Source organism: Myotis daubentonii, chromosome 3, assembly GCF_963259705.1.
Source record: "Myotis daubentonii chromosome 3, mMyoDau2.1, whole genome shotgun sequence".
In the NCBI taxonomy this organism is placed as follows: Eukaryota; Metazoa; Chordata; class Mammalia; order Chiroptera; family Vespertilionidae; genus Myotis; species Myotis daubentonii.
This window is the reverse complement of record NC_081842.1, coordinates 68,371,764-68,383,488: the sequence shown is the minus strand read 5'-3', so window position 1 is coordinate 68,383,488 and position 11,725 is coordinate 68,371,764. Positions and strand designations below refer to the sequence as shown.

General features: G+C 36.6%; 1 protein-coding gene across 1 annotated transcript in view; it reads left to right on the top strand.

Moving 5' to 3' along the window:
- Positions 1-10,202, top strand: part of LOC132229611 (OX-2 membrane glycoprotein-like) — a 41,823-nt gene extending 31,621 nt beyond the window's left edge. The window contains 2 exon segments of the mRNA XM_059686168.1: positions 1,632-1,737; positions 9,982-10,202. Of these exon segments, the coding sequence (XP_059542151.1) occupies positions 1,632-1,737; positions 9,982-10,105 (230 nt within the window). The 3' untranslated portion in view covers positions 10,106-10,202.
- The last annotated feature ends 1,523 nt before the right edge of the window (positions 10,203-11,725 follow it).

The following is an 11,725-nucleotide window of genomic DNA, read 5'->3' as shown; positions in this document are numbered from 1 at the left end:
TTATCACATACTTGTTGTCCTTTGAGGTATGATAGCAAAACTAGCACAACATTTTTTTTTCTCTTCTTCACAATTTCATGAATAGAAGGGTTATTCTTACCATAGATAGACCTTAACAACCTCAGCATATGATTTTTTTCTTTCCTTATTGAGAACGTTCCATGTTAGGGTTGCTGAAGGAGGTATGCACGAGGCCAAAAGTGGTAAAGAATTATACATTTATTAGATCATATGTAAACCAGAGGGGCTGAGCCCCAAAATGACACCAGCACCCAGGGACGGGAGTCAGAGATTTTAAAAGACTCTAGGTGAGCTTTTTCGGCTGGAAATTCTCTGGGTGGGTCTGGATCCTGGGCAAGTCCAGAGGGGAAAGTTACCGGTCTTAGCAAATGGAATGTGTAAGCGAAAGAGAATGTCGGTTGTGAAATTATCTAAAGGTCAGTTTCCCAGGGGAGGGAGTACTGATTCCATTATTTAATCAGACTTAAAAATTCCTTTGTACTTAAAGAAAGCACCTTATGGTTTATCTTTGGCATATTCTAGTTGCCAGCATCACTACTCTTGCACGTGGGGCCATTATAAAGTAAAATAAGGGTTACTTGAACACAAGCACTGAGAAACCTTGAGTGTGGATATGATAGCAGAGTTGGCTCCTAAGTGACCAGTGGTCAGGTCGGTAGCACTGGGAAAAGGGATGATTCACATACCTGGCAGGGAGACGTGGGAGGGGGCAAACAATGTGAAACAGCTTGAGATTTCATCATGCTACTCAAAACAACACACAATTAAAAACGTATAAATTGTTTATTTCTGGAATTTTTCATGTAATATTTTCAGACTGCTGTTGACCTCTGGTAACTGAGATTGCAGATAAAGGAGGGATTACTGTAATTGAGAAACACTGTAGTCAAAATAGCTACAGTAAAAAGTGTTGATACTTACAATTTTATAATTTGTTTTTCTTTAAGAGTACAGGCTCTGGAGTCAGACTGAATTTGTTTTGCCACTTTCTTAGGAAATTTTTTTTGACATTTCAGAGCTTTCATTTTCCCATTTATATCTGATAATTGAATTCTCCTAATTGATATACATAATCTTTAGGAAATGCTTATTACATTGCTTAGAATATTAATCTCAAATACTAATAATTATGATTACAAATTTATTTTTAGAGGATATTGAAGAGTATTTGGAGATTCCATTTAGTAATTGGGCAATATTTCAACTGACTATATTATAATTATTTTGTTTAAAATATTTTAGATACCTAAATCTAGGTGAATATTTAGGTGGTTATATCTTTTTTTATTCTTGAGAGTAATAGGATAATATTAAATATTATCTGTCTTCAATTTGAATATTCAATAGTATATCCTTTTATAAAGTGGGATATAGCAAATAATTTCATAACATCTATTTGAATGCCAAAAACAAAACCAATCATCTATCAAAAGAGCATTGGAGATAGAAGTGCCAAAATGGCAGCACAGTGTATAGGAAAGAAGTATAGTCATAAAGAACATGTTTGGGGCAACCCACTTGGGTCCCCTCCCTGCAGCAGAGAGCTTTTCTGTAATAAAACTTTGCTTTCACTCAAACAAACAAACATGTTTCTGATTTATGTTTTTCAGGTGCTTCTGGCTCTTCCTATAGGTGGCTGCTTACAGTTTTACTCGTAATTTCTCTCTGTATTATATTTATCATTCTTTGCTGGTGTATTGTTCAGAGAAAGAAAAGGTAAGTTGTATTACTACTTATCTGTGATAGAGAGTAGTAAAATATGGACATTTTCAAATCTGGAAAAAAAATTCCAAGGGCTCTAGCAAAATATTCCATGGAAAGAATCATCATGGAAAACTCTTCTCCATATGCTTGGTAATTCTTGCAGTCAAAGGTTTATCTTTGATATCCTAATTGAGATTGATTTAAAGGTAAGCTGCTAGTAATTATTACTGCTTATGGTGAATTGAGTTTAAGATTCTTTCTTTAGGACAGATTTATAACAGGAAAGAACATGAACTTTAGACAACTGGGGGAGGGGATCCACTAAGTTGTGAAGCTTGAGATAAATCTACTGAAAAAAGCCACAGGAAGATGAAAGTGATGTTACTTTACAGGATTAATATAATAATTTATCAACTCATTTATTTGACAAATATTCTAGAGCAGTGGTTCTCAACCTTCTGGCCCTTTAAATACAGTTCCTCATGTTGTGACCCAACCATAAAATTATTTTCGTTGCTACTTCATAATTGTAATGTTGCTACTGTTATGAATCGTAATGTAAATATCTGATATGCAGGATGGTCTTAGGCAACCCCTGTGAAAGGGTCATTCGACCACCAAAGGGGTTGCGACCCACAGGTTCTGGAGTGTCTGCACTATGCACTGTTCTCAGTGTCAGAGATACAGGTACAACTAAAACAGCCAGGTATATAGTCTTCAGAAGTTTACATCTCAGTGGGGACAGGCAGTAGATGAAAAGATATAAAACAGAGGTTCCAAGATGCCAGAGGAAGCTACACTGACATTCTCCCAGAATCAACCTGGATTACAACAAAAATATAGAAATATCATCTTGAATAACCAACTGAAGACTGCTGGAGAGAATTATTAAAGCCAAGGACATAAAGAGGAGGCCACATCAATACTGGAAGGAAGTGCAGAGGTGTGAGAGGGCTGGCTGGGTTTCCACAGGCAGCAGCTGAAGTTCCAGAGGGATATCTCAGTTGGGGTTTCCCTCTGAAAAGTCTGAGGTCTAAACCCAAACTAGGCTCCAAGCCCAAAGACCAGAACTTGGAGAGATGCCTACATAACATCTGGCTGTGAAAGCAATGGGGTTGCTGTCTGCCAGAGATAGACAGCTGGAAATGCAGGCACCTCATTAAAGGGTCAATGCACAAAATCTCGTGTGCAGCCACTCACCTTGGGCTCCAGCAGAGAGAGGGCAGAGTGGACTAGAGTTGTGTGAGGAGGATCTGGGGTTGGTGGCTCTGGGGATAGAGCTCAAAGGACAACCACCTGGATCCCTATGCTGAATCATTCCCCCAAACTACAGAGGACATCTTTCTCAAGCTAACCTTTATCATCATGCAGCTTTTGCCTAGGGGAAGCAATTAACACACCCACTGGAAAATCTCTCACCCTACCATACGGAATTCACACCCTGCTGTGTAACAATCATCCTGCAGGCAGAAGACATCTCTGGATGCTTTTAGTCTTTGCCTGATGTGCTAGACCCAGGCTAGGAAAAGCAGACTTTGGTGTGCATCTTGGTCCATTCCAAATGCACACAACCCCAGCAGAGTGAACCACAGCTATAGATCGCTGATAACTCCAAACAGGAAGCTATAGACAAGTGGAAGAATATACTGTGTTTGTGGATTGGTAGAATTAACATCATTAAAATGTCCATACTGCCCAAAGCAATTTATAGATTCAAAGCAGTACCTATTAAAATACCAATAGCATATTTAACAGATCTAGAACAAACACTTGAAAAATTTATGTGGAACCAAAAAAGACCCTGATTAGCTGCATCAATCTTGAGAAAGAAGAACTAAGTTGAAGGGATCACAATATATATATCAAGTTATACTACAAAGCCACTGTAATTAAAACAGCCTGGTACTAGCACAAGAACACTCATATAGCTCAATGGAACAGGACAGGGAATCCAGAAATCGACCCAAGCCATTATGTAAAATTAATATTTGACAAAGGAGGCAAGAGCAAACAATGGAATTAAGACAGTCTCTTCATTAAATAGTGTTGGGAAAATTGGACAGGTACATGCAAAAAATGAAACTAGATCACTAACTTACACCAAACACAAAAATAAACTCAAAAAAGATAAAGGACTTAAATGTAAATCCTGAAATCATAAAAATCCTAGAAGAAAAAGTAGGCAGCAAAATATCAGACATGTCATGTAGCAGAATTTTCACTGATACAATGCATAGGGCAAGAGAAACAAGAAAAAGTAAACAAATGAGATTACATCAAAATAAAAAGCTTCTGCACAGCAAAAGAAAACAGCATCAAAATGAAAAGGGAATTCATTGTATAGGAGAACGTATTTGCCAGTGATACATCTGATAAGGGGTTAATTTCTAAAATATATAAAGTTCTCATACAACTCAAAAGGAAGACTAACAACACAATTAAGAAATGGGCAGAGCACCTGAATAGACACTTTTCCAAAGAGGACATACAAATTGCCAAGAGACATAAAAAAAAATGCTCAACATCACTAATCATCAGAGAGATGCAAATTAAAATCCAGTAAGGTATCATCTCACACATGCCAGAATGGCTATCATCAATAAATCAACAAACAACAAGTACTGGCGAAGATGTGGAGAAAAAGGAATGCTAATACACTGCTGGTGGGAATGCAGACTGGTACAGCCATTATGGAAAATAGTATGGAGTTTCCTCAAAATATTAAATATGGAACTGCCATTTGATCCAGTGATCCCACTTCTAGGAATATATCCTAAGAAGCCTGAAATGCCAATCAAAAGAATATATGCACTGCTATGTTAATAGCAGTGTGATTTACAACAACCCAAGTGCTCATCAGCAGATGAATGGATAAGAAAGCTGTGGTGCATTTACACAATGGAATACTATTCAGCTATAAAAAAGAAAGATCTCTTACCTTTGGAGACAGTATGGAGGGGCCTGAATAGTATTATGCTAAGTGAAATAAGCCAGTCAGAGAAAGACAAATGTCACATAATCCATCTTCCGTGTGGAACCTAATGAACAAAATAAATTGACAAACAAAATAAATCCAGAGACATGGAAGCATGCAACAGTCTAAGGATTCTCAGAAGGAAGAGGGTGAGTTGGGTAAGAGAATTTATGTGCATATATGCATAACCCATGGACACAGACAATTGTGTGGGGAAAGCCTGAGGGGGATGGTATGGATGGGATTAATGGGGCACATCTGTAATACTTTCAACCATAAAGATACATTAAAAAAAGAATCATCTTTGTCTATCAGGTAAAGACACAGGGAGAAGGTGACTATTGTAAACCAGGAAGAGGATTCTCACAAATTTAAACATGTGGGTACTTTGATCCTGCACTTCCAATCTCCTGAACTGTGAGAAATAAATGTGTGTGTTATTATATTACAAAATACAGCTGGAGGAGAGATTCTAAAATGGTGGTGGAGTAAATGGAAGCCACACTGACACACTCCCAGAACCAAATTGGAATTACAACTAATATAAAACCATCCTGAACAATCAAATGAAGACTATATGGAGAGAACCCTGATAACCAAGGGTGGTAAGTGGAGACCACATAAAGACTGGTAGGAAGTGTAGAAGCATGAAAGGGCTTATCATGCTCCCACAGATAGCAACTGAAATTCCAGAGGGATATCTCAATTGTAGGGGGGTCACACTGAGAATGCTGGGTTCTAAAACCCAAGCTGGGCTCCCCAGTCCAGAGCACCAGAACAGAGAAAGTTGCCCACATAACAGCTGGCTGTGAAAAGTAGCAAGATTGCTGTTTGCCAGGGAGAGATGGCTGGAAATGCAGGCATCCTCTTAAGAGCCAATGCACAAATTTTTATGTGCAACTACTCACCTTGGACTCTGGCTGAGGGAGGGCAGAGTGGTCTAGAGCTGAGTGAGCAGAAGCCAGGTTTGAGGCTCTAGGTTTACACTGCTAAGAGCAGACATCCCAATTTCCTGTGCTGAGGCATTCCCTCACAGTATGGAGGGCATCTTTCTCCAGCAGACCTTTGCTATCTAGGTGGTTTCTGCCTGGGGAAAAGCAGTTGCCCTACCCTATTGGAAAACCCCTTGCCCTACCCTGTGGAGTTTCTGAGGCCCATTAAAAGACTGAGAATAGCAATCACCTGTGGGCAGAAGCAATTGCCCCACCCTATTGGAAAATATCTAGTGGTCTATTGCCTGGCACTAATAAAGACTGAATACAATAAGACTGCTAGCAGAGTGGAGTCTCTAGAGGCTTTGAGTCTTTGCCTGATCTAATACGAGGCCTGGGGTTAGGAAAAGAAAACACTGGTGCACATCCTGGTCCTTTCCAAAGGCACCCAGCCCCAGCAGAGAAAGCTATAAGCTATGGATTGCTGATAGCTCCAAACACGGTACTCAGAGCCAGTCAGAAACAGTGTCTGGAACTGTCCTGCATAGCAAATTGGGAGGCACAGCAGATCTACCTAATACATAGACACAAACCCAAACAGGCAGCCAAAATGGGAAGACTAAAAAACAAGCCACAAACAAAAGAACAAGAGAATTCTCCGCAGGAAGAGCTAAATGAAATTGAGATAAGAAATTTATTAGACATAGAGTTCAGAATAATGATGGCAAAGACGCTCACTGGCATTAGAAAAGACATAGTAACTAAGAAGAATGACATAGCACTAATAAAGAAGTTAGTGGAAGGAATATACAGCAGATTAGTGGAAGCCAAGCATTGCATCAATGAATTAAAAGATAGTGAATCAGATAACTAAAAAGAAAAACACACACAATTAAAATACTGTTGCCTGCACAAGCTGGTTTGGCTCAGTGAATAGAACGTTGCTCTGCTCACTGAATGGTCCCATGTTCAATTCTGGTCAAGGGCACATACCTCAGTTGCAGGCTCAATCTCTGGCCCTGGTCAGGGTGCATGCTGAAGGCAACCAATCAATGTGTCTCTCTAACATTGATGTTTCTCTGTGTGTCTTTGTCCCTCCCTTCCACTCTTTTTAAAGGCAATGAAAAAATATCCTCAGGATAGGATTAAAAAAAAAGAAACAAACAAAAAAACTGGTGGACAGCTTAAGGGAATTGTGGGACAACATGAAATGTAACAATATTTGCATCATAGGAATACCACAAGGGGAAGAATGTGAGCAAGGGGTGAATCGAGAACCTGTTTGAAGAAATAATGGCAGGAAACTTCCCTAAGCTGGTGAAGAAAAAAGTCACACAAGGTCAGGAGGCACAGAGAGTTCCAAGCAAGAAGAATCCAAACAGGCTCACACCCAGACACATCATAATTAAAATGCCTAAAATTAAAGACAAAGAGAGTCCCAGCTGGCATGGCTCAGTGGTTGAGCATTGACCTATGAACCAGAAGGTCACAGTTTGATTCCCGGACAGGAATGTCCGGGTTGCAGGCTCGATCTCCAGTAGGGGGCATGCCGGAGGCAGCCAATCAATGATTCTCTCTCATCATTGATGTTTCTATCTCTCTCTCCCTCTTCCTGTCTGAAATCAATAAAATATATATATATATATTTAAAAAAAGACCAAGAGAGAATCTTAAAGGCAGCAAGAGAAAAGCAATTTGTTAGCTACAATGGAGCTCTGAGAAGCTGATTTTTCATTAGAACCTCTATAGGCAAGAAGAAAATGGCATGAAATGTTCAAAGTAATAAAAAGCAAGGATCTGACATCAAGATTATTTTATCTACCAAGGCTATCATTTAAAATAGATAGTGAAATAAAACATTTCCCAGACATAAAAAGGCTAAAGGATTTTATCACCATCAAACAAACATTGGAAAAAATGCTAAAGGAACTACTGTAATCTGAAGAGAGAGAGAGAGAGAGAGAGAGAGAGAGAGAGAGAGAGGAACTTAGGCATAAAGAATTAAAATGGCAATGAATAAATACTTATCAATAATAATCTTAAATGTAAATGGATTAAATGCTCCAATCAAAAGACATAGTGTAGCTGAATAGATATGAAAACATAAACCAAATATATGCAATCTACAGGGACCCACTTCAGAACAAAAAAGCTCACATAGGATGAGAATGAAGGGATAGGAAAAAATTTCCATGCAGATCGAAAAGAAACAAAAGCTGGAGTAACAATATTCATACCTGACAAAATAGACTTCAAACTGAAGGCCATCACAAGAGACAATAAAGGTTTCTACATAATACTAATGGGATGGATCCCACAAGAGGATATGACCCTAATAAACATATATGCACCCAATATAGGAGCACCTAAATACAGTAACAAAACTTCTGGAGGACTTTAAGGGAGAGATTGACTGCAATACAGTCATAGTAGGGGATTTTAACTCCAAAGTCACATAGCGGGACTTTATCCCACTGATTTCACTGGATAGATATTCCAGACAAAAATTAATACTTAAATAGTGACCAATTGACACACTGAATCAGATGGATTTAATCGACATTTATAGAACATTTCACCCCAAAGCTCCAGAATATCATTCTTCTCAAGTGCTCATGGGTCACTCACAAAGATAAAACACATGTTAAGACACAAAACAAGTCTACGAATTCAAGAAGATTTAAATCATACCAACCATCTTCTTAGATCACAATGGAATGAAAGTAGAAATCAACTACAGTAAAAACACTCAAATACATTCAAACACATGGAGGCTAATTAGCATGTTGTTAAACAAAGAAAGAAATAAAAATATTTCTGGAAACAAATGAAAATGAACACACAACAACTCCAAATTTCTGGGACACAGCGAAGGCAGTCCTGAGAGGGAAGTTCATAGCATTACAGGCCTAACTAAAAAACAAACAAACAAATAAAAAAACAAGAAAAATTAGTAATAAACTACTTAACTCTACAATTAAAGAATTAGAAAGAGAAAAACAAGAAAGGCCTGGGGTAAGTAGAAGGAAGGAAATAATAAAAATTAGAGCAGAAATAAATGACATAGAGACTAAAAAAAAAAGGGGGGGGGAATACAAAATATCAATGACCAAGAGCTGGTTCTTTGAAAAGATAAACAAGATTGATGAACCGTTAGCCAGACTCATCAAGAAACAAAAAAAGAGGACCCAAATAATTAAAATAAAAACAAAAGGTAAGTGAAATAAGCCAGTCAGAAAAAGACAAATATCACATGACCTCACTCATATGTGGAATCTAACAAACAAAATAAACTTTTGAAGAAAATTGATTTAGAGACATTGAAGCATGGAACTGACTGTAGAATCTTAGAGGGGAAGAGGGGGTGGGCTGGTGGGTGGGAGGCGATCAACCAAAGAACTTGTATGCATATAGGCATAATCCATGGACACAGACAATAGGGGAGTGAAGACCTGAGGCAGGGGGCAGGGATCGGCTATAAGCGATCAATGGAAGAAAGAATAGGACATATATGTAATAGACATATGTATTACTTTCAACAATAAATATTAAAAATTAATTAATAAAATAAAATATATACTGCTGGAATTTTTATTAGTCTTACATTGATTTGTAGAGTAACTTAATTTTGCAAGCATTGATATCTTTAGAGTAATTTGATCCACCCATATATTTGTTCTCCACTTATACAAGTCTTTCTGAATGTCATTTAAGAAAGTTTTTAAATGTTCTCTCTGTAGGTTTCATGTAATTTTTACAAAGTCAATTCCTTGGTATTTGTTCATTATAATAATGAATGGTTTCTTCTTTTTTTTTAATAAAAATGTATAGCTGTTATTAATGGTTTAGGAACAGTTCTGATTTTGTAAATTAACCTGTATTTGGAAACTTTGCTAAACTCTATTAATTCAAAGTTTTTCTGTTGATCTAATGGTTTTCCATGTAGATGATCATCTTTTTTTGCACATAATAACATTTTTTTATTTCTTTCCAATCCTTATACCTTTTTAATATAAAATATCATAAACAACAGTTATATTTGCCTTGTTTCTGAATTTAAAGACCATGTCTAAAATTTCTCCAAGTATGATATTTTGCCATTAAGCATATCATCAAGTTTAAAAAATGTTTTACTATTTCTATTTTCTATGGCTTTATCATATATAGATTGTTGAACTTATTGAGATAGTCACATGGATTTTCTATAGTAGTTCACTAATATGATAAATTAGATTGACATATTTTCTAATGTTAAACAATTCTGGGAAGTTTATTTATAAGTTAAGCTAGAGTATAACTTTATTTTTTTAAAAATTTTTTCTGACTTTGAAACAATTTTTTATTTTTTAGATGGAAAGGAAGAAAGAGAGAGAGAAACATGGATATGAGAGGGAACATCGATCAACTGCCTTCTGCATGTGCTGCATTCAGGGATCAAACCCACAACCTGTGCATATGCCTCCACCAGGATTGAACAAAGGATATTTAAATTCATGAGATGATGCTAAACCAACTGAGCTACACCATCCAGGGCTTGAAATTAAGATTTTAATTAAAGATTTTGAAATTAATACTGGCCTCAAAAAAAGTTTACTCATTTAATATTTCTTCTTTTAGAAATATATATAATAGAGAGATTTCTATTCCTTAACAATCCTCCGAGTCTATAGATTTTTTTTGAAAGAAAATTTTCTCAATTAAAACTTGGTGGCTTTCAAAGATATTGGCTTTTCTATTTTAAAATATTTATGCTGATTTTCTTTCATTCTGTGTGTTGCCCTTTCACTCTGTTGTTTCCTCTGTTGTGCAGAAGCTTTTCAGCTTAATAGAGTCCCACTTGTTTATTTTGCTTTTGTTGACTGTGCTTTTGGTGTCACATCCATGAAATCATTGCCAAACCTATATCATGAAGCTTTTCCTCTATGTGTTCTTCTTGGAGTTTTATAGTTTTAGGTATTGTATTTAAATTTTTAATCTATTTGAAATGACTTTTCTGTATGGTGTACAGTATGGGCCCAATTTCATTCTTTTTCATGTGGATATACTATTTCCCCAACATCATTTGTTCAAGAGATTATCCTTTTCTTATTGTATTTTTCCTGGCACCCTTGTCAAAGGCAATTGAACATATATGTGTGGATTCATTTCTGAACTCTCTATTAGTCCAAAAGCCTGTCTTATGCAGTGCCATACTGTGTTGATTACTGTAGCTTTGTACGATATTTTGAAATCAGAAAATAGGATGCCTCCAGCTTTATTCTTTTTTCTCAAGACGGATTTGGCTATTCATGGTCTTTTCTGTTTCATATGAATTGTGGAATTGTATTTTCTATTTCTGTTAAAAATGTTTTGGGGATTTTGATAAAGTTTGCATAAAAAACCTAAGTCTTTAAGGAGCAAGGAAAAGAAGAAAAAAACAGAGTCCAAAGTTAGCAGAAGGAAGAAAGCAACAAAGATTAGAGCATAAATAAAGTAGAAAACAGGAAAATAATAGAGAAAAATCAACAAAACTTAGAGTTTGTTTTTTTGAAAATATAAACAGAATTGAGAAACCATTAGCTAGAGTAAGAAAAAGAAATAAATGAAGTTAAATAATGAAGGAAGAGACATTATGACTTATGCCACAGAAATTTAAAAAAATCATATTTACTACTGCAAAAATTATATGCCAACAAACTGGATAATCTAGAAGAAGTTGATAAATTCCTTAGAAACATACAACATATGGAGATTAAATCATGAAAAAGTAGAAAGTCTGGATATACATCCAAAGAAACCTGAAACACTAAATTAAAAAAATATATGCATCCTACATTTATTGCAACAGCCAAAAATATGGAAGAAACTCAAGTGCCCATTAGTAGTCAAGTGGATAAAAAAGTGATGCTACATATATATGTACTAGAGGCCCAGTGCATAAAATTCATGCACTGATAGGGTCCCTAGCAGCTGCCAGTTGGGGCCTCTCTCCCTTCCCTCAGTCAGCCCACCCCTGGTCAAGGGGACAATTTGCATATTACCTTTTATTATATAACATTACTTGGCCAAAAGAAGAATGAAATCTTACCATTTGTGACAGCATGGATGAACCTAG